Source organism: Saccopteryx leptura, chromosome 5 (assembly GCF_036850995.1).
Source record: "Saccopteryx leptura isolate mSacLep1 chromosome 5, mSacLep1_pri_phased_curated, whole genome shotgun sequence".
Taxonomy (NCBI): Eukaryota; Metazoa; Chordata; class Mammalia; order Chiroptera; family Emballonuridae; genus Saccopteryx; species Saccopteryx leptura.
This window is the reverse complement of record NC_089507.1, coordinates 122,969,057-122,993,521: the sequence shown is the minus strand read 5'-3', so window position 1 is coordinate 122,993,521 and position 24,465 is coordinate 122,969,057. Positions and strand designations below refer to the sequence as shown.

At 37.3% G+C, this 24,465-nt stretch overlaps 1 protein-coding gene across 1 annotated transcript in view; it reads right to left on the bottom strand.

Moving 5' to 3' along the window:
* The window catches only part of ENKUR (enkurin, TRPC channel interacting protein), a 55,618-nt gene that overhangs the window by 22,974 nt on the left and 8,179 nt on the right, over nucleotides 1–24,465 (bottom strand). The window contains exons 2-5 of the mRNA XM_066384837.1: nucleotides 19,191–19,336; nucleotides 17,707–17,930; nucleotides 13,487–13,633; nucleotides 5,124–5,293 (exon numbers count right to left, since the gene is read on the bottom strand). Coding sequence (XP_066240934.1) covers nucleotides 5,124–5,293; nucleotides 13,487–13,633; nucleotides 17,707–17,930; nucleotides 19,191–19,336 — 687 coding nt within the window. The remainder of the gene's footprint in view (nucleotides 1–5,123; nucleotides 5,294–13,486; nucleotides 13,634–17,706; nucleotides 17,931–19,190; nucleotides 19,337–24,465) is intronic.

Genomic DNA, 24,465 nt, shown 5'->3' with positions numbered 1-24,465 from the left:
AGATGATATTTTCAAACAACGGCACAGATAAGGGCCAAATATCTAAAATATACAAAGAACTCATGAAACTCAACAACAAGCAAACAATCCAATAAAAAATGGGAAGAGGAAATGGACAGACACTTCTCCCAGGAAGAAATACAAATGGCCAACAGATATATGAAAAGATGTTCATCTTCATTAGCTATTAGAGAAATGCAAATCAAAACTACAATGAGATACCACCTCACCCCTGTTAGATTAGCTATTATCAACAAGACAGGTAATAACAAGTGTTGGAGAGGCTGTGGAGAAAAAGAAACCCTCATCCACTGTTGGTGGCAATGTAATGTAGTACAATCACTATGGAAGAAAGTATGGTGGTTCCCCCAAAAATTAAAAATAGAACTACCATATGACCCAGCAATTCCTCTATTGGGTATATACCCCCAAAACTCAAAAACACTGGTATGTAAAGACACATGCAGCCCCATGTTCATCGCAGCATTGTTCAGAGTGGCCAAGACATGGAAACAATGAAAAAGCCCTTCAATAGCTGATTGGATAAAAAAGATGTGGCACATATACACTATGGAATACTACTCAGCCATAAGAAATGATGACATTGGATCATTTACAACAACATGGATGGACCTTGATAACATTATACTGAGTGAAATAAGGAAATCAGAAAAAACTAAGAACTCTATGATTCCATACATAGGTGGGACATAAAAATGAGACTCAGGGACATGGACAAGAGTGTGGTGGTTATGGGGGGTGGGGGGAAGAAAGAGAGGGAGGTGAGGGAGGGGCACAAAGAAAACCAGATAGAAGGTGATGGAAGACTATATGACTTTGGCTGATGGGTATGCAACATAATCAAATGTCAAAATAACCCGGAGATGTTTTCTCTGAACCTATGTACCTTGATTGTCACCCCATTAAAATTAATTAAAAAAGAAATTTTTCATCTAAAAAGATCTGAAAACTAGTGATGGTTTTTGTTCTACTTAAGATTTTTTTTTCCAGTATGTCAAATGGTAGGTTGGGCTGACGAGGGTTGGTGTAAATCATTGGCTCTGGCTCCTTATCTGCATTCTGATCACTTTGGAGACGAAACTTTTGCTTAAACTAAGTTGAAAATAGTCATATAGTTTTATAGTGATGGACCATTAGTATTGAAAGAAGAGTTGGACAAAATATAGGTCAGTTTCTTTGTTTTAGAGATGAAATTAAGGTTGAAGAATACTAAGTGATTTCCCAAAGGTCACATAACTTACTGTCAGAGTCAAATCAGATTTTTTTCTCACCATAGCACATTTCAGCAGGAAGAAATAAGCCCACCAGAAAAATGATCATGCACTTTTTGTCCCTTATCTAGATTTGTCTCCCACTTATAGTAACCAGTATTTATGAATAAACATCCTGCAGGTTACTAAGAACTTGGAAATGAAATGAAATTGCCCTCTTAAGAGTTAATTATGATAATAACCAGCATCAGCCTCCTGAACTGCTGAAAATTTTCCTTGAGCTGTTTCCTTCCTCCAAATTGGTGGTCAAATTGTGTTCATGTGGCCTGTATTAATAGGCACGTTAAGTCACATGCTAATGTTGTGACATTGACCAATGACATCAACATATCTAGAGAGACAAAAGGATTTCAACAGAAGAGTTTGGACGGCAAATAAAAGCAGGAACGGGAGTCAATGTAGAAGTTGACCTGTAAGCTTGCTCAGAGAGGGTGTGGGAGGCTTAACCAGGATGTTCAGAATTTCATTCCCATTGTCAAGGTTCTACCTTAAGGAAAGGGTGCATCTTTCTTGAATTTCCTTGGCTTCCTGGTTTTCTTCTGACAACTCAGGACATTCGCTCTTTCTTCCTACTTGCCCAACTAACTTCCAAATGAAAGATTTGCTGCAACTCCATTCATTGTTTTCTTTTTAAAAAATTTTTAATTTATAAATTTTAGAGAGAAAAGGAGAGGAAGGGAGAGAAACATCAATTTGTTGTTCCACTTATTTATGAATTTGTTGGTTGACTCTTGTATGAGCCCTGACAGGGGATTGAACCTAAACACTGGCATATTGCGATGATGTTCTAACCAACTAAGGTATTGGGCCAGGGCCTCATTCTTTGTCTTCTCACTCAATACATGTCCCAAGATGATCTCATTCATGCTGTAGAATTTCCAGATTCACTGGACTACCCAAGATCTCTTTCCTGACTGAAATTATCTATCATCTATCTATCTATCTATCTATCTATCTATCTATCTATCTATCTATCTATCATCTATCTATCATCTATCTATCTATCATCAATCATTTATCTAATTACCTATTTATGCATCTAAATTTCCAACTAGATGTCATAAGATTGTCATAAATACAACATATCTAAAATTGTGTTCTTGATCTCTTCACTGTAACCTTTTCCTAATCTGCTCCTTCTTTAGATTTCTCCAATTCAGAAAATGGCATCTCTATTACTCACATCAGAAATTCGGTTGTCATCCTTGAAACCACTTTCTTATTCTCCTTTCAATCCATCACCAAATTACATCTTTATTTCCTAAATATTTCTTGAATCCAACAGCTTCTCTTTGTCCTCATGACCACAGCCTTGGTTTAGGCCACTATCTCTTTCCTTGGAAGATTATGGTGGTCTCCTAATTAGTCACCCCCATGCGTTCAGTCTTTCACTTCAAACTACATAGCAAGTGAGCAGTTAAAAATGTTGATTGCATCATGCCACCTCCCTGCTTAAAACACGTCAGTGCTCCTTGCTTCCCTCTTCATCTTCAGCTGTATCTTTGTCTCTTCTCCAAGTACAATCCAGCCCCAATGGCTGCCTTCCTCCTATGGATAGAAGGTTTCCAGCCCCAGGTCCTTCAGACATTTTATTCTTTCTGCTTAGAATTCTTTTCCCTCCACAACCCTTCTCTTCCCCATCTCTCCCAACTTATCTACTAATTCTTTAGTCTGTTTTTAAATATCAGGTCTGAGAAAGGCATCCTCAGAAAAGTATCTTCTTAACTATAAAATCTGAGTTAAGAATCTTTTGATAATCTCTTGTATAGCTTTCTATTTTTTCTTTCAAATCACTATTTTCAATTTAAAATTATAAATGCATTGGACCCTGGCTGGTTGGCTCAGCGGTAGAGCATCAGCCTATCGTATGGAAGTCCTGGGTTTAATTCCCAGTGAGGGCACATAGGAGAAACGCTCACTTGCTTCTCCACCCTTCCCCCTCTCCTTCCTCTCTATCTCTCTCTTTCCCTCCCGCAGTCAAGGCTCCATTGGAGAAAAGTTGGCCCACGTGCTGAGGATGGCTCCATGGCCTCTGCCTCAGGCACTAGAATGGCTCCAGTAGCAATGGAGCAATGCCCCAGATGGGCATAGCATCGTCCCCTGGTGGGCATGCCAAGTGGATCCTAGTCAGATGCATGTGGGACTCTGTCTGTCTGCCTCCCCCAGCTTCTCACTTTGGAAAGATACAAATATATATAAATGCATTTGTGTGACTATTTCTGTTTTCCAACATAGCTATTTCACTTTTGTGTCCAGCAATCAGAACAGTTCCTGGCAAGTAGCAGAGTATTTGTTGAATAACAATGAATGAGTTCTGTTAGCTGAAGAAACTTTTATAATCTACCCTAAATTTCCTTTCATTACTCTAATCTATCCAAGGTATCCTTTTGGTTATGACTTGTCATCCCACATAGCTTGATAACTAAGAGAGAAGGCATTGATCATTCAGGTAAAAGGTATTTCTTAGTTTAAAAATTGATGTTTACAACACTATTTCTTAATAAAACATACATATACAGACAAACTAGATGGAAATTATCTTAACATAATAAAATCCACATATTGAAAACCCACAGCAAACATTATACTCAGTGGTGAAGGACTGACAGCTCTTCCTTTAAGATCAGGAACAAGACAAGAATGCCTGCTTTCACCACTTCTATTCAACATAGTACTGGAAGTCCTAGCCAGAGCAATTAGTCAAGAAAAAGAAATAAAAGGCATCCAAATGAGAAAGGTAGAAGTAAAATTGTGTGTTTGCAGATGATATGAGTTTATACGTAGAAAACTCTAAAGATTCCACCCCCACCAAAAATGTCTATTAGAAATAATAGTGCATGAATTCATCAAAGTAGCAGAATACAAGTCAACACACAAAAATCAGGTGCATTTCTAAACACTGACATTGAACAATTTGAAAAACTACAAAACAATTCTATTTAGAATAGCATCAAAAATACTTAGAAATTAACTTAACCAAGGAGGTGAATGACTTATATAATAAAAATTGCAAAACACTGCTGAAAAAAATTAAAGACAAAAATAAATAGAAATACATCCCATGTTCAGAAATTGGAAGGACCAAAATGAAAAAGCAACAGCCCATTTTAGTGAAATACATATAGTGAATTATAGAATGAAGCACCTAGAGTAGCAAAGTAGTTTAAAGTTGGATGCCAGGAAGGGGGTTATTCTCTTTAATTATGCATTGTATAAGTTGTCTCCTTGATTTTGTTATCTTTTTAATATTTCTTCCTTCAAATATAAGTATTCCTGCATATATAGCATTATGGATATTGAAAATATTTATAGTTGGGAATAGCTATAAGACAGGAACTACCAGAGAAAACATGCTATTCAGTCTGTGGAGCTCTGAAACAATATGTGGAAAACACTTTAGTGTAGAAAGAAAGCTTATGCCACTGTTTCCAATTCAAAATACTTAAAAGTTTTTAATGCTGTGTTCCTTAAATCATGTAGTATAGAAAAAAACTAAAATTCTAAGTGCTAACTTTATTTTTCAGGGCTAAGAAATTAATTTTTATGTGAAACAAATACATAATAATAATAATGCTTACACTACAGAACTGGAACAAATAGCATCATACTTTAATTAGTTTATATGTGAAAAACCTAACACTGGTGTAAAAGAAATCCCCTTGTGTAAGGTAAAAATGCAAATATTCTTCAAGCATTGCCTAAGCTTCTATTCAACATAGTACTGGAAGACTATTGGTAAAGACTATTTTCATTTTCTTCCTAGTATTTTCCTCTCTGAGCAGTTTGGTTCCATTTGTAGGCTTCTGCATGTTTTTCCTATGTGGAAATTACTTATTGGCAATGTAAATGATCTTGTGCTTTTCCAGGACACTGATGTCGTGTTCCAGCTGCCTCATCTCTTCTTCCAGCCTCTGCTTGCGGATCTTCTTGGGGAGGGAGTCTATGAAGACCGAGAGGGACTGAAACTCTTTGTGTACCTCTTCCCAGTTCTTTTTCAGCCCCTGCAAATGTAAAAAAAACTGTAACTACAAAAATAAATTGCAAAAGTCAAGTAAATTGTAAATTAAGTGGTAAAGAAAAGTGTACTGGTGAGGAAAATGTAAATAGGTAAAACTAACAAATGACAAAAATGACTCATAAGGATATGTATTATTCAAGTACTTTGGCCACAGTAACAACAAATAGTATACAGAGGCCAAAGCTTATCCTGATTCTGTTCTCAGTTCCCATCGGGAATATTTATTTGCTCTGTTTTTAATGTTACTGTACTTGTTTTCACCATCAAGTACACAAATGCAGAGTTATGAGTAGTATGAAACTAAGCTCACAGGAAATGCTTTGGTAGAAACAACAGAATTTATATCCTCAGACAAAAGACATTTTTGAACAGAAAATTATTTCTTATAAAAATTTATTTATTTTCTTTAGTATATCCTTTTCAAACCATCATCCCCATTTTTTCAGCAGAGAAATCACATGAAAACTCTTGTTTCTGACTTGTATGGCTATATTTTCTTGCACCTGACTAAAGGGAATTATACAAAATGCCAAAATTCAATTTCACAAGAGATTATCTTTTATGTCTTTTTCAATATATTAAAATTCTTCCCCCATAGAATAGAGTCAAGGGATCTATACTTCCCATTACTGTGTTCTAGAAATGACTAAAATGTCATTAAATGTAATACACATGCTAACTTAATATGTAGCTAATTTTTATATTCTCAGTAACCAACAAATTCAAAATTAAGGATCTCTGAGGAGCAGTAAAAGTGATTTCCATTTTTTCATCTTTTCCAGTTACAATTTCTTATCACAGCTCACTAGAGACCCCACTGACAAAATGGTATTAAACTACTAATTGAAATCATGCAATGAAAATTTGTAAATTAACACTTCCTTTTATTTACTATGGATACACAAATCGTTTTTTTAAGTAAAATTAAAAATACAATGAAAATATGGCCATGACCATATATGGTCCTTGAAAATCATGGCTATACATTTAGGTTTATGAGATGATTAGAAGTGTCTTATATAATAATGCCTTCATAATAAACACTTATAGTAAAAAATAAATCTTGTAGAAACTTTCTAAGGACAATAAAATTTCAATGACTTATTTCCTTGCGTAGGTTAAAAAATAATGATAGGATAGGCTAGGGCATATTATATAGAATAAGTTGGTTGAAAAAAAAAGGATTACAAATTTTGAACCCCTGAGTGAGATTATATCAAGGCTTTTGAGAAAGGAGAAAATCCAGGTTAAAATTTTAAGAGGGGGATGGTTTAACACAGTTCTTAATACTTAATATAACATGACATATATTACAAAAAAACTCCGCATAGAAATTCTATTATTCCATCATCTTTCACTATGGAATGGGGAATATGTTTCCACACTGTTCCACAGGGATGTCTTTTGCAGAGAAGAAATTTATGCACTTCAAATATCAAGGGTTTCTTGTTTCCAGTTGCATATTTTTTTTTAAAGTTTATATTTTATTAATTTTTTATTTGGGTAATACTTCTATATTACTTGTGGTCACAGCAGTTATACTTTTTCTCTGTATTTCCTTTTAAAGAAGAGTTTGATTTCTTTTCCAGTGTGCACAGTAATATTTGGATCAAAGTCAATAGCCAGCCCTGGCCACTTTGCTCAGTGGATAGAGCATCAGCCCAGTGTGTGGACATCGCTGGTTCGATCCCTGGTCAGGTCACACATAAGAAGAGACCATCTGCTTCTTTTTTTTTTTTAATTAATTAATTAATTTATTTTTTACAGAGACAGAGAGTGAGTCAGAGAGAGGGATAGACAGGGACAGATAGACAGGAATGGAGAGAGATGAGAAGCATCAATCATCAGTTTTTCATTGAGTCTTGCAACACCTTAGTTGTTCATTGATTGCTTTCTCATATGTGTCTTAACCGCGGGCCTTCAGCAGACCGAGTAACTCCTTGCTTGAGCCAGCGACCTTGGGTTCAAGCTGGTGGGATTTTGCTCAAACCAGATGAGCCTGCACTCAAGCTGGCGACCTCGGGGTCTCGAACCTGGGTCCTCTGCATCCCAGTCTGACACTCTATCCACTGTGCCACCGCCCGGTCAGGCACCATCTGCTTCTTTTACCCTCCGTCTCCCCCTTCTTTCTCTTCCCCTCTCACAGTCAGTGGCTCAGTTGGTTTGAGCGTCAGCGTCAGGTGCCAAGGATAGCTCAGTTGATTGAGCATCAGCCCCAGACAGGGGGTATCAGGTGGATCCCAGTCAGGGCTCGTGCAGGAGTCTATGTCTCCTCCTCTCACTTAAAAAAAATAAAATCAATAGCCAGGAATGGCATTTAAATGCAACTAATATTTCATATTATATTGAAATAACCTCTTTGCTGGTTTTTAAGACTTTAGTTATCTCATCTAAAAAACTCTTTTATCCATTGTAGCAATAGTAATTTGCCCTTATTTTTATTTTTTTATTTTTCTGTCTTCTATTCTTATGCTGAAATAAGATTAACTTTGGGAAAACTTCAAATAGGGAGAAGCAGTCTTAAAATAGTGCCTTCATTCAGGCTCCTGCCCCTTTGGTACCCATCCCTTCCATCCATCCTTCACCTTCTTGTCTTGCACTGTGATGTGGGGTGGGGTGATTTCTGTGGGCTCCCCCTCACCCCAGCTCTTCTGTCCTCCAATCTCTGCCTGAGTTCAGCTAAAGTTGGCCATGGGGTAGGGGGAGAGAGGTTGGGGCCTTTCCTTCCCTTCTCTCTTGACATTATCTGTGAAAATGTCTGTCAGGTGGCCTGTCTTCCAGGCTCCAGTTCTTGCTGGGCTCTAGTAACACAGTTTTTTGCCCTGCCCTTCAAGCCTCAGGTGGTGGTAGATTCCCACTGTCCGCAGTCCTGGGTGTCCTGGGGTTCCTTGTGGGTTCCCTTGGCCCTACTTCACATCTGTAACAAGTTCCTTTAAAACTCTCTTTAGAGCCCCAGCTGAGTGTGCCTTCTATTTCCTGCTGCAGCCCTGACAAAGCTTCCTCTGGTTACTTCCCATGCACGAGTATATAATGCAGCAATGGGAAAATGCTGGCCTGGGAACTGGTTGATGTGGGCTTTAGTCCCTCCTCAGCAAAGGACTGCATTTGTTTTGCTCACTACAGTATCCTCCAGGCTGGGTACAGTGCCTGGAACACAGTACTCAGTAAATGAACCCATAGGTAAAGGAGCAGATGAGCCCAATTAACAGATTGCATTTTATATTCTTCTCTGAAAACAAAAGGTTTGGAATCATTAGACCAGATGAACCCTTCCAGGTATAATAAGACTTATTTTATAAAGAATGAGCATAAAAATGTAGCCTGCTCCAGAATATACTACTGTATTGTCATAAACCTATATGCAACTTTTCATCAGAGAGGGAAGTGTCATTCAGGGCTTGACAGGAGCATAGCTGAGACGTTTGTTACCATGTGGTTACACTATTACAGTGCACTACCTGGCTAATGCAGCATCCCATAGAGGACCTGCTATTGTCACATCGAAGGGTATGTGAAGAAACTCTGAAGTGACTAGATTGGTAAAATGAGGGCACTTTATCCACTACAGCAAAAATGGTTCAGGAGGCAAAAGCCTTTTCCTTCTGAGGGAAGTTCTTTTTCTATTTCCTTATTTTTCAACATAATTTACATACAAAAATATCACTTTCACAAAAGCAAGTAATTTCTAAAAATGGTAGGATCCAAATGAGAGAGATAGATCAAGAGAGGAGCCAAAGACCAGCACTCTTCCTGAAAGTGCCCTGAGAGTCCCACCTCCGGGTCCACCAGCTCCAGACAGCCTGTCCTCCTTGCACCTTTCCAGGACGCCCTCATGAAACACCGTGTTTATAGGGGCAGTCTGTTAGGCACTGGGGAGACTGCTGTTGACAAAGACACCCAGACAGCCTGTCCTCCTTGCACCTTTCCAGGACGCCCTCATGAAACACCGTGTTTATAGGGGGCAGCGTGTTAGGCACTGGGGAGACTGCTGTTGACAAAGACACACAGTACAGTCTCTGCCCTTAGGCTACTCCTTAGATCCCTTCTTACTCTCTAGTTGAAGGCCTAGCAAATGACCTACCCATATCTTTCAGAGGGTGTGTGTGCCTTGCAACCTTATCTAACTTAGGATCTACACACACACACACACACACACACAATTTAATTTAACCATCAATTAAATTACAATATTCCTACAGCAGAAATTTTCTTATACCCTTCTTAATATTCTCAGGGCTTAGTATAAAGATCTATGTAAAACAGAGATTTTAAAAAATGTTATTACATCAAAATTATAGCTAAATTACAGAACAACCATTATTCAGAACTGCCTGCATTGTGGCTGAATGGAAGTCCTACAACTAGAACATTAAAGCAGCAGCCACACTGAGACTGGAAGGAGGGGCAGAGACACAGAACCGGCTGGTCCCACACTCATGCTGGTGGATAAAAATGAGGAGAGATACCTCAGCTGTGGAGCTAGGGGTCCCAGCTCCACACCAGGCATCCCAGTTCAGGGTTCCAGGGCTAGAGAGAAGGTTTTACCAGAAAAACATATTTTCTGGTAAAAACCAGTGGGGATTGAGGCTGAGGGAACTAGAAGGCTACTGGAGCTCCAGGCAGTTTCTCTTTATAGGCCTGTTTATGGAATAACTTGGACTCACCCCTCTGAGCTCTAGCACTATGGCAGCAGCTTGAAAAGAAATAGACATATGGGAGGGAATGAATTGTCTGGCATCAACAAGAGCTGGGAGGGCCACTCTTTTCCAAACAGAAGTGCTAGCAGAGGCCATTGTTCCTTTGATGAGCCCTTCCTCCACAGAGCAGACAGGTGGATGTCATATCTGAGTCTCCATAAACCTGGCTCACACTGTTTGCCCTGCTCTGGTGATTCCCTGAGGCCCAGCTCCATTCAATTTTCAGGCCCAGCCAAGCTATTTTCAGTGGCTTTTCCATATGAATGGGTTGTCTTGGCTCATGCTTCAGGTTCTCTTTCAAACAAGCAACATTTGGCCTCTAAATGCCCCATACTTCTTACTAAGTGGCCCCAGCTTTGCACTAGCAGCAGCCAGCCTTGTTTCATAGCTTGGCCTCACCTGGGCACCTTGAAGTACAGCACAAGTAGCAGCCATCTGCAGATTGCTCTGTAGCTCAGGCTTGGTGGCCCAGACAGAACACAGGGCAGGGCTGATCTGGCCTGCAACCCCTACAAGGCCCCAGAGCCAGTGTACCCAGTGGACAGCTTCAGACCATGTAAAAACACCATCACCCAACCACCTCCACAAGTGGCATACTGAAGGGGCAGACTCAGCTGGCACCAGAGCTAAGTAAGTAAGTCCTGCTTTGTGGGATGAGGCCCTGCACAGCTGATCCTTTAGAGTGGTTAGTGGTTGATTGTTGCAGCATTCCTTACAGCAGAGTGGCCTGAGGGTAAACTCATCCCATTGATATGCCCAAAACAATCAAGGTTCAACTATGAGAGGAGGGTGTACACAGTCCACACAGACTGGAGGACACACCTGAAGTGCCCATCGTGGGTGAAGAGGGAGGCTGTGCTACTATACTGTACAGAACACCTAATACATTAGGGCATTCTATTAGACCTGGGAGACGTAGCAGCTCTACCTAAACATAGAAACAAACACAGCGGGGCTGCCAAAATGAGGAGACAAGGACACATGTCCCACATGAAAGAACAGAACAAAACTTCAGTAAAAGAACTAAAGAAAATGGAAACGAGGAATCTACTAAAAGCTAAGTTCAAAACACTGATTATAAGGATGCTCAATGAACTTAGTGAGAACCTCAACAGCATAAAACAGGACCAGTCAGAAATTAAGGCTACACTAACTGAAATGAAGACTGATTTACAGGGAATCAACAGTACAGTAGATGAAGCTGAGAATCAAATCAGCAATTGAAAGATAAAAAAAGCAAAAAACATCCAATCACAACAGCAAAAAGAAAAAATCTTTAAAAAAATGAAGATACAGGGGGTCCTCAGGTTACAACAGTTTTGAGTTTATGATGCTCACTCCTATAAAAATTTTAAAAATTTGAGATGGGAATGATTCGGCTGATGCGTCAGCATCATACTTACAGACTACATGGGTGAAGTAGTTTGGTTGTAATGGCGGAAGAATATGCAGTAACACAGAATACAAGCGAGGGAGTTGGCATTCCCCTGTATGCTTGCCTAAACCATTTTGGACTGTTAAAAGTGCAAGTGTTCCATTTGTGTTAGGCTAAGGTGAGTTTCGACTTACACCAAAATTAGGGTTATGTCACTGTTGTAGGAATGGAACTGTGTCATAGCCCAAAGAACCCCTGTAGTGTAAAGAGCCTCTGGGTCAACTTCAAGTAACATTATGGGGTTGCCAGAAGGAGAAGAATGAGAGCAAGATACTAGAAAACAACTTGAAAAAATAATGACAGTAAATTTCCTTAATCTGATAAAGGAAATAGATATACAAGTCCAGAAAGCACAGTGTCCCAAACAAGATGAACTCAAAGAGGACCATACCAAGATATAATTAAAATGATAGATTAAAGACAAAGAGAGAATTTTAAAAGAAGCAAGAGAAGAGCAGTTGATTACCTACAAGGGAGCTCCCATAAGGCTGTCAGCTGATTTCTCAATGGAAACTTTATAGGTCAGAAGGGGTTTGTAAGAAATATTCAAAGTGAAGAAAGGCAAGCACCTATAGCCAAGATCACTCTACCTAGCAAAACTATCATTTAGAATTGAAGGCAGAAAATGAACTTCCAAGATAAGAAAAAGCTCAAGGAGTTCATCATCACCAAACCAGTATTACATGAACTGTTAAAGTGTCCTCTTTAAGATGAAAGGGAAAAACGATAAAAAATAAGACTAAAATGGCAATAAATACATATTTATCAACAATTGATTCTAAAAAAAACAAAATAAATGAGCAAACAGAACAGAAATAAGCTCATAGATACAAAGAGAATTTTGATGGTTGCCAGATGGGAGAGGGGTTGGAAGGATGGATAAAAAAGGTGAAGGGATGAAGAAGTACACACTGGTAGTCACAGAACAGTCATGGGGATGTAAAGTACAGCACAGGGAATATAGTCAACAATATTCTAATAATTATGTATGCTGTCAGATGGGTACAAGATATATTGGGATGATCATTTAGTAAGTTATATGATGTCTAATCACTGGGGTGTGCACCTGAAACTAATATAAAAATGTGTATCAACTATAATAGAAAAATTTTTTAAATGATCAATGCTCTAATAAACAAACAAATAAACAAAATAAAAGTATGTTTCAACTTTTCTACATATCTACCTAATTTAGTGGTGTTCTTATTTACAGTATTATAAGGATGTAATGTTTCTTTGAGATTCCATTTCACCAAAATAAATTTTTGGATTTGTTTTTATACTTAATTTTAGCCAAAAAGCTGAGAAGTGATTGAATTTGTTTTTTAAAACACAAAAACAAATAAAAATTAAAAATAAAATGTTTTATTGATTTTTATTTAGCCATTAAAATGTTAAGCATTTATAATGCATATGAATCTATTTTTCAACAGAAATTAATGTGATAAGAGAAAAAATTTTTTTTCTGTTTTAAAAAGGTCACACTGGAGAAAAAAAAGGGGTCACTAGAAATGGCTTTGTAGAAAGCTTTAAAAAAAACAATAGGTAAAGTACTATTTTTACTTCTGTAAGCACTGGTATGACTATAGAAGAGTATAAGTAGGCACTTAATATACAACCCTACTCACACCCCCAATATTTTAAATGCTACTGATAAATCTTGCATTAAACACTCCAATGTAAATACTGTTTTAAAGTTTATTTTATTCAAAATAAGGAAAAGAAATGTTAACACCTGGTTACTTTAAAATTTGAACATTTGGCTTATAGGAAAGAAAAAAAGACTTGGCCTAGGGACAGTTTCAATTATTCTAGAGCTCCATCTAGTGAAAAATATCTGTTTTATGTGTTTTATTTTTTAAAAATTCAGGGCTATGAGAATGAAAATAAAAGTCATCTTTGCTGCATGTAGTTGAACCATAAACACCAGAGAGTCATTGAATTTCAAAGTCAAAGTGCTGGCTTTACTAATCATTGATAGCAGACATTTCTCTCAGAGATGTTTCAAAGAGTCACATAGAAATAGAAATTAGAGAACACTTACCTGCAACACACCCTCCCTTTCTTCATCAGATAGCTTTTTCATAGCTGCTTTTCTGAGTTTTTCCCGGATATAGTTATCATATTCTTCCTGGGTGTTTCTTACTTCCTCATTTCGTTTACATATATATTCAGGTGTGACACCGTAATCCTTACAAGGATTTTTCAGGGAAAAAAAAAATCAATATTCTTATACATTTGTACATACCAACTAATGATAGGAAAAAACGGAATGGTACAGACTTAAAGCCTTTACTTAAAACATTGCACACTGACAAAATTCAGTGACTTTTTATCCCCATTGGGAACCAGTTGATTCTGGTCTTTTACAACCATTTGAGCTGTTATTTGCAGCGGCTTTTTTCTCTTCTGAATGTTTCCAGTGCCTGCTTTTGGCTGATGGCTCAACCCTCACTTTACCCCTCAGAGCTGGCTTTTCTTTATTTCTTGTAGTGCTTCAGCTTTTACCTTGAAATATCTTTAAAGGTCTTGAGGTTTCTTTTGCAAGGTATTGTTAAATAAATAAAGATATAGACTTCCAAGGCATTATAAAAACAAACTAAAAAGATACAAAGCACATCTGCTTTAAGAGAAAATTGATTTGGGACGCTAAGGTATTTGGGGAACTGCAAAATCCTAAGGTTGCTTCCAAGGACTAACAGTGAAGTATCAGTTGTGATTCCTTCAGATTAGTGACTGTGCGCAATAGATAGCCCTGTGTTGAGGAGCAGAACGACTTATTTGTTCTCCCCAAAATTAGTTGTACTTACTGTTAGATATATTTGTGAATAAGAAAGGCAAAGTTTCTGCCATCATGGAATGTGCATTCTAAGGTTAGATAAAAGAAAGGTATAAAGTTTATATATATATATATGCTCCAAGGTAAAATAAAAGTCAGTAAGGGAAAAGAAAGTTATAGGAGCTATTTTAGAGAAATAACAAGGTCAGGGAAGACCTCTCTCAGGAAGCAGCTGTTGAGAGAGATAGTAGTCGTTAAAAATATTCTGGTTCTTCTCCCTTTGGGCATTTGGTAGAATAACACTTTCCCTGTTCCCCTTGAGGTAAGATGTAGCCATGTTACCTAACTTGCCCAGTGTGAGTGGAAGTGACCTCTGTACATTTTGGGTAGAATCCTTAAAAATTAATAGATGATCTGACATGTTCTTTTTCTGTCAGGTACAGTGATGGGAGATGTTTTGGAGTGCCTGGGTCGTGAAATGCGGACAAGAAGCAGAGCTTCCAATAACCCTCAATGGACATGTGGCACAAGCAAACAATTAAATTTAGTTACTTTTAGTTACTGAAATGTGGAAGTTATTTGTTACCACAGCATAACCTGACCCATCCTGCCTGAACAGGAAATAGAAATCATAGCTGTAAATATGTTCTGGAAAGTTGCAAAGCACTCTACAAATAAACTCTATGAGTACAGTATTCTGGTAAGTTAGCACAGTGGTAGACAGACCAATCCATTCCAGAAAACTGAGGGCAACACCTCATCACAGCTCAGTACAATTACTGATGTTCATAATAATAATTTTGTGTCATCACACAAAAAAAATTAATTTGGTATACTCTGTTTATAATAAAGGGAATGACATGATACATTTTAGGATAAAGAACAATCTCACAAATGGCTAAAAGCTTCAGTGATCTGAAATATTCTTCAATGATCTAAAATACTCTTTACTGAATTTTTATTAGGTACCAGGTATTATGTTAAGTGCTTAATGTATTTTGTATCACTTAAGCCTCACACCAACCATGTGATAAATCTAGTAACTTGTTAGAGATTACAGAGTTAACTAAGTGACAGAGTTAGAATATGAAATGATGTTTTACTACTATTGCTATACACTTCAGACATTCATCTATGTTTCAGTTTCTTTCCACAAATTGTTTCTTATGGCACAAATGGGAATATAGTATTTTATTTGGAACTAAAACATGAGGTATACTCACTTTTTTTTTTTTTTTTTTTTTGTATTTTTCTGAAGCTAGAAACGGGGAGAGACAGTCAGACAGACTCCCGCATGCGCCTGACCGGGATCCACCTGGCACGCCCACCAGGGGGCGACGCTCTGCTGCGACCAGAGCCACTCTAGTGCCTGGGGCAGAGGCCAAGGAGCCATCCCCAGCGCCCAGGCCATCTTTGCTCCAATGGAGCCTCGGCTGCGGGAGGGGAAGAGAGAGACAGAGAGGAAGGAGAGGGGGAGGGGTGGAGAAGCAGATGGGTGCTTCTCCTGTGTGCCCTGGCCAGGAATCGAACCTGGGACTTCTGCGCGCCAGGCCGACGCTCTACCACTGAGCCAACCGGCCAGGGCTTATACTCACTTTTTAAAAAAGCTATTGCCCTTTAAAGGACTTACTATGTCACTCACCAATAATACGTTTTTTAAACAAACAAACAAACAAATGAAAAAACTTAAAACTTAACTCTGATAAGTGGAAAGTAAGTTAAGTCCTTCATGAGACCTGATTGCTTAGCCAGCAACACCAAGGAGACAATAATAGTATAGTGTTTGTAGGGCTTGGTAAACAGGCACAGGTAGACATACTCAATATTTTTCTGCCTCTATAATGTATTTTTAGTTCAACTTTCTGTTCAAGGCAGAAAATACACTGAAGTGGACAACTTAGAGAGAAGGCAGCCAGAAGGCAGACTGGGTGGCAATTGGTGGTATAACCATCAAAGGAGAAGGGTTTTACGTAATGATGGAAAAATAATAGACTGGAAATAGCTTTAAAGAGCCAAGAGAATAAAATTTCTGCTTTCCACATCATATGGGACAAGGTCTATGAGCAGCCTACAGGAGCCACAGAAGGAGGACATATCCAGAGAAGACTGAAATAACTCCTAGCTTCATGCTAACATCTTCCAAAGGCGTCTTAGCCTACAGAGTGACCGTCTCTCAGGGAACAAGCAGTGTTCTCTGACAACAGCCTTGAGGCTTCTGTTCTGATTTTGAACAGACGCTGGAGTTCTCATAGTAGATCACTGGACTACTTCAACATAAGCCCCTCATGGATCACTAATACAATTTCATTTTTTCCCCCTCTTCCTTCCTTTCTTTCTTTTCTTTCTTCTTTGCCACACCTTACTATTATGTATTCTTCTTCTTCAGTGTTTGGTACTCATATTTTACAATGTGTGGTTCAAGCACTTTTATGCTCTATAAGCATACAAAGTAAAATAGGTTTTATATAAGGTACTTTTGGTAAGCTTTATTAATTTTAAAGATTTTATATATTTAAACAATTAAACTCAAGCTTCTATAATTTTTACCAATAAAATTATATGTTTATCTGACTAGTGCCTTTTCAAATAGAAATGGAGGTCTCCAAAGGACTAGACTACTGCACATTGGTTTCAAAGTCTGCTTTACTTCAAACTAAAAACAAACAAACATATTCAAGTTGCAATAGCAATGGGAATTGGTTACACTACACTGAAAGGATAGATGGCTCTAAAGTTGTTTTAGTCTTCATGTCTCTCATTCTGCTACCAAGACACTAAAATAAAGACTAAATCTTAGAATCTTCTGAAAGGTTATACCTTCTAGATTTAAAGTAATGAATGTGCTTTTAATGACATGTTTACCTCATCTAAACTTAATTTCTTTTAGAGAATGTTTGTTATAATTATTATATTAAAAATTAAAATGAGCTTGACCAGGCAGTGACGAAGTGGATAGGGCATCAGACTGGGATGTGGAAGACCCAGGTTCGAAACCCCAAGGTTGCCAGCTTGAGCTCAGGCTCATCTGGTTTGAGCACAGCTCACCAGCTTGGACCCAAGTTCTCTGGTTTGAGCAAGGGGTCACTTGGTCTGCTGTAGCCCCCTGGTCAAGGCACATATGAGAAAGCAATCAATGAACAACTAAGGTGCCACAACAAAGAATTGATGCTTCTCATCTCTCTCCCTTCCTGTCTGTCCCTCTCTCTGTCTCTGTCACAGATAAATAATTAAATAAATAATAATTAAAATTAAAGAAAAAGAATTACAGTTTTCCTTTACTAAACTATATGGTATTCATTCCAAATTTTCTGTAATTTCATCACATTCTATTTGCACCAGACACAAGACTTCAGGGGAGTAAGAATGGACAATTTAGATAATTTTTCCAGTGAGAGTGCTATTAATGACAATATAGACAGTTATTATGAACACTGTACTTAAATTATTAGAATCTCAGGTCTAAAATGAATATATCACAAGGTTACCTTTTTATTGATGTACTTTGGAACTAGTCCAGAAGTTTCAAGATCATGCCTGTCTCCAGTTCTTTTGTCAACATAAATTGGCTTAGGCTTTTTAGCCACTCCCATAATGGCATCGGCTGCATTTGTACTGATAAAGTTTTTTTCACTCTGTACTCCCATGACTGGATGATCAGTCCTTGATGGCACAGGAGGTTTTTTGGACTTATCCCGTTCAAACTTTTTTTCTGTTAAACATAACATTTCTTTGTTAATATTAAACTATAAACATTGCTACTAAGTGCTATTTTATAACATCCAAATATTTTACCACTAGCCTATTGAAGTTTTATTTACAATATATTCAAATATTTAAGATTAAAATCAGTAATCATAAATTCAAAAAATTAAGTGCACCATAATCAATTAATATCTTAAAGAACAGTATAAAAATGTAAGGGAAGATAACTACCCTAAATCAAATGTTAGCTAACTCATACTTTTAACTAGCTATTGTGACAATATTTTCTTATAAAGATTTCAACAACAAAAGTTCAGCTTTTCCACTGAATAAAGTTCAAAGAAACAACAAAACTTTTCTGAGTACTCATGATTACTAATAATTGTTTCTTCAGAAGAAAGTTACCATAAAATCACCATGTAAGTAAAAGAACAAAAACAAACAACAAAAAAACTTGATATATTAAAAAATCCAAGAATCTGTGTTTATTTTTTTTCCATGAAAACTACTGTTATTATAAGGTATATACATCATGTAATAGCTATGTACCCAACATGCATCATAACAAATAAAACATTACTAATATAACTGAAGTTTCCTATTGGCTCCTGATTATATCTCACCTCTTTTTTTTTTTGAGAGGGAGAGAGGGACAGACAGACGGGAAAGGACAGAGAAGAGAAGCATCAACTCATAGTTGCGACACCTTAGTTGTTCATTGATTGCTTTCTAATATGTGCCTTGACCGGGGGGGCCCCAGCCAAGCCAGTGACCCCTTGCTCAAGCTAGTGACCTTGGGCTCAAGCCAGCGACCCTAGGCTTCAAGGCAGTGAACTTTGGGCTCAAGCTAGATGAGCCCATGCTCAAGCTGGCAATCTCAGGGCTTCGAATCTGGGTTTTCAGCATCCCAGGTTGATACTCTATCTACTGTGCCACCACTTGGTCTGGCTAGAACTCTTCTTATGCTTGTTATTGAATTCATAGGGCTGGCATCTGGTGCTGGAGTTGAGGTTTTATTGGACATTCTAAGATATAGTTTAAGGTGCTTGCACCACCAAAAGGAGAGTATTTTGGGGACACCTTAGCATTCTCTACTCTCTTTTTCTGTACAATCTCTACTTTTACTTTACTTTATCATCTCAAATTCTATTTACTATAAGATAAAGTTGCTATTATTTGTTTACATTTAATATTCATAGACAATAAAATAATTTTAGTTAAATTACCTGTTAACATTGTTAATATTTAAAAAAGAGTTAAAACTTACTGGGTGGCAGAGTTTTTTCCTTTGAGTGTTTTTTCAGGAACTCCTTTGGAGAAGGAACTTCAACTTTCGGTGGTCCCATAGTTTTCATTGCAGCTTTACATTTTTGCATGTCCTCCTTTACAGCTGTCCTAAAAATTGATTTGTACCTAAAATTAAAAGAAGTTTCAGAATTTATATTTGCAGTAAAAGTTCTTTAAAGTTTAAAATAGGACATACATTGCTAATTTACATAAGTCTACATTCATTTGGAGACAGCCATAAAGCATAAACTGAGCCTTGTCTTCAGGCGTGGGTAAGCTAGAGGGAAGAGTTGCCTAAGAAAGAGGTGCCAGGTTAAAGATGTTCACAGTATTTCCTTACTATTCTCTGAACAACTGAAGCACCAGTAGTGATCTCCCCCCCCCCCACTCTCTCTGTCTTGCTCCCCTAATCCCTTTTTGCTGATCAGTCTGACTAGGGGTTTACTAATTTTATGGCTCTTCTCAAAGACCCAGCTCTTGATTTTCTCTAATGTTTACATGTTTTTCATTTCAATGATTTCTGCACTGATCTTTACTATTTCTCCTTATTTGGGGTTTAATTTTATTTTCTTTTTCAAGTTTTTTAAGGTGCAAGTTAAGATATCTTACTTGAAACCTTTATACTATCCAATTAGAAGTATTTAAAATGATAGAATTCCCTCTATACAATGAATTATAGCTGTATCCCACAAATTTTGATATGCAATGCTTTTATTTTTATTAAGCTCTAAATACCTTTTTAATTCCCTTCTGGTATCTTCTTTGACTCAAGAGCTTATTTAGATGTTTTGTGTGGTTTTCACATATTTGAATATTTCTCAGATACCTTTCTGATATTATTTCAATCCTTTTAAATTTTCTCAAACTTGTTTTATGGCAAAAAGTATGGTCTATGTTGGTAAGTGTTCTATGTACCCTCAAAAAAATAGTGTACTTTGCTGTTGTTGGCTGGAGTGGTCATAAGTGACAATTTGGTAGTGTTTTTAAATGTTCTATTAATTATTGAAATCTGTGACTACAACTGTGTATTTGTTTCTTCTTTTAGTTCTATCAGTTTTTGCTTTATATATTTTTGACACAGTTAGTGGGTACAGAGTATTTAGGCTTACCATCTCTTCTTAAAAAACTGACCACTTCATCATTATAAAATAACACTTTCAAACATGCAGACATTCTGTATTCTAAAATTTCCTCTGTCTGATATGAATATAACCACTTCAACATTCACTTTGTGGTAATATAGTATTTTTCCATTCTTCACCTTTTTATTTACTTGTATATTTATTTCTAAAGGAATTTTTTTTCATGGAGAACAAAGAATTTTTATCCTTCCTAACACTCTCTTTTACTTGGCATGTTTAGACCATTCACATTTTCACATTTAAATGATTTTTAAAATGTTCACATTTCAATTTTCCTCATTGCTGTTTGTTTTCTACATATCTCACTGTTCATTCTTTCTTTTTTTTAATACTGTTTTATTTTTGTTTGGATTTTGTTTTTATTTTGTGAACATTCTAAGGTTTACAATATACATGTTTAATATCACAGCCTACATTCAAATAATATACCTCCTCATCTATGGTATAAGAACCTTACAAAAGAATACTTGTATTCCTCCCCCAATCTTTGCCCTAATGTTTAAGATATTTAACTTTTTTATTGTGTAAAAGGCAGGGAGACAGAGAAACAGACTGCCACTAGTGCCCTGACCAGAATCCCCCAGCAAGCCCTCAATGGGGTGATGCTCTGGCCATCTGGGGCTTGCTCCGTTGCTTGGCAACCAAGCTATTTTAGTGCCTGAACTGAGGCCATGAAGCCATCCTCAGTGATGAGGGCCAACTTGCTTGAGCCATTCAAACCATGGCTACAGGAAGGGAAGAGAAAGAGAGAGAGAGAGAGAGAGAGAAATAGGAGGGGGAGGGGTGGAGAAACAGATGGTCACTTCTCTTGTGTGTCCTGACAGGAATTGAACCCAGGACTTGCACAGGCCGGGCTGATGCTCTACAGCTGAGCCAACCAGCCTGGGCCATTTAACTTCTATATGTGTTATAAAACCTCAAATTTTTGTTATTATTTCTCCTTTAAGAAGCTGATTCAAAGTATATATTTTAAAAATTTCTTTAAATAATATATATATATATATTTATATCATTGTGTAAATCCAAATTTCCCTGAAGTCTTTAGTTGACAGTACATGTGTTTGATCAAATTCTGCTGATATTTCATCACATACATGTACTGTCAACCAAAGACTTCAGGGAAATTCTCCTGCATGTCTCTCTCTCTCTCTCTCTCTCTCTCTCCCTCTCTCTTTCTCCCTCTCTTTCTCTGCAGTTCTCACCTCTACTATACTCTGGGCTGTGAATTCTACATGCCTTATCTTGACCTTCCAGAACTCTAAACACTGTCTCTTTAACTCAGGAAAACTGCTAGGTTTTCTTTAGATTCCTCTTCCCAGGGTTTTGGCCTATAAATTCTCTCCAGAGAATATGTCGAGGCAATTGCAGGGCTTGTTTCCCTCTCTTAGGAATGACTGCTCTATGCTGTCTATTGTCCAGTGTCTGAAAACCTTGTTTTATTTTATTTTTCTAATGTTTTAGCTGTTCATGATGAGAGGCTACATTTCACCTTAATTGGAAACAGAAGTTTAGCTAAATCACTTTTTTAATTTTTATTTTTTTATTTATTCATTTTTAGAGAGGAGAGGGAGAGAGAGAGAGAGAGAGAGAGAGAGAGGAGAGATAGAGAGAGAGAGAAGGGGGGGAGGAGCTGGAAGCATCAACTCCCATATGTGCCTTGATCAGGCAAGCCCAGGGTTTCGAACCGGTGACCTCAGCATTTCCAGGTCAACGCTTTATCCACTGCGCCACCACAGGTCAGGCTAAATCACTTTTAACAACATTTATTCTCTTTGTACTTAATGTGGATAACTTTGAAAAAATATGAAATCATTTCTTGCTTTTAGGGGCCTTTTGTCAATCTTCAACTCAATAGCTAGGAATCAATTATGGTCCACATTGAACAAACTCATTAGATACTTCAGAGTATAAGGTTCAATTGAATCTGCCTTAAAAGTGCCATGGAAGTTGGAAATGGCAGGTATGATCTTTTGATTAATAAAATATTCCTCTGGGGTCAAAAGAAGTGTGTATACTTTTACTACTTTTTAATTTGCAATCTTGTGATTCAATAATTATTTTGTGGGAGCTCAAAGCTTACCCATCTATTATAGAAAACAAAGTATTCTATTCTATATAAAAACTTATTTTTCTAAATTATAAAAACAAAAAATAAATGAAACTAATATAATGTCAATTATATCTCAGTTTTTAATAGGCACGTGTGGGAGTCTGTCTCTGTATCTCTCCTACTCTCACTAAAAAAAAACCAGGAAGGCATAAAAAAGAAATAACTACTGGGTGCTTATGACATTAAATATTCCCAGTTTCAAAAAGCATGCATCCAGAAAGTCCATACTGGTGAGCCTGATGCGAAAGAGCATCTAAAAATCTGTAGAGCAGCAAGGATTGCATGAGCTATCTGGAGTTTCAGGTTACTGAAATGAAGATGATTGGAAAATATCTTAGACATAATAATATAAATCAGGAAAATACCTTAGATTTAATAATATACATCTTAATGTTAGTAAGTCCTCTTATTAAATCCTTACTGATAATGTAGAGAAATATAAACTGACTAATGGATGCATTTGATGACTGACTGAATCCTCAAAAACATTTTTGCTGTCAGCCTAGAAAGAAATATCTAGCAGCCTACTAAAGTGCAAAGTACTTACTTGCCTTGCTCGATGGTTGGTGGAGATATCAAAGACATAAGATCTGAAAATGCACAAAACTTGGAGGGAGGGTTAGGAGAGTGTTTGAAAGATTTGAAATTCCAAACTACCCCCGTAGACTAATGCTGAGTTTAAGTAAAAAAGAATTGCCTACAAAACTGTAGAATGGAAGGAACCAAATTTAATCCTAATTCATGTGAGACAACAGCAGGACATGACTGACAACATGCTAATGGATTCATCAGTGACAGTATTGTGTATCAAGGAAAGTGGATCACAGTCCTATGGCTATTTGGAGCATATCTGGAATATTATCTTAAACAAAAATGAAATGACTAGAGATATTAAGCAACTGGAATTATCAATATAAGGGTCATAAATTTGGTGATCTTGGAAACCATCTCAGGCATCATGAGCTACTGAAATTTTGAAAACTGATTCATGGCTTCCCATTGAATTTAACACTTTTATATCTTAAATCCCAGTTTTTACTTCATTTGGAAAAGGTTGCCTTTCACCCCACTTTGGTTACATATATCTGTTCAGTAACATACATCTATTTCATTTAGTATCTGCATCTCTCATTAGGGTTTTCAATAATATATGGTTTTATTATTAATATTTTATGTTCATATTTTTGTTCACCAAGGAAATTAACCTCTGAGGCATGGGAGATCACAGTACTATCCATTGTTGATTTCTCCAAGAAATCCAACACTTTACGAATGCTGGATAAATATCTTGCCAGGTTTGCAAAGAGCTGCAGAAAGCTTTCTTAAAGCTGGGTTTATAACTCGGTGATACAAAATAAGCCTTGGAGATTGATACATTTCTTATGATTAGTTCTTACTATTAGTAAGGGGACTGAATCAGGACAAGTTGTGTTAGTGTAGTGAGAAAGAGTTAAATGTTTTCTTGTACTCCATTTTTATAAATGAGTGTTCATATGCATGACATCTTGTCAAATTAAAAACTCCCCATGGTTGTTGCTGATAGTGTAGGCTAACTTAATAATAGTGTTCGGTGGCTCCACATTGGGATACTTTCTATTCCCTTAACCATAAATTCCTTTTTCCTACACATTCCATCAGAGTAAACCAATGAGTTTGCGCTGTCACTCCAATATTCCCCAAAAGGCAATATTACACACAGAGTAGGGGCTCAGTTAATACTTGTTAAATGAATAAAGGTTGTTCCTATAAAATTTCTCTCTCTTTTTTTTAATTAAGTGAGAGGAGGGGAGGCAGAGACAGACTCCCGTACATGACCTAAATGGGATTGACCCAGCAAGCCCCCTACAGTGATGCTCTGCCCATCTGGGGCGTTGCTCCACGGCTCAGAAAACAAGCTATTCTTAGTGCCTGAGGCAGAGGCCATGGTGCCATCCTCAATGCCAGGGCCAACTAACTCCAATGGAACCATAGCTGCAGGAGGGAAAGAGAAAGAGGGAGACAAA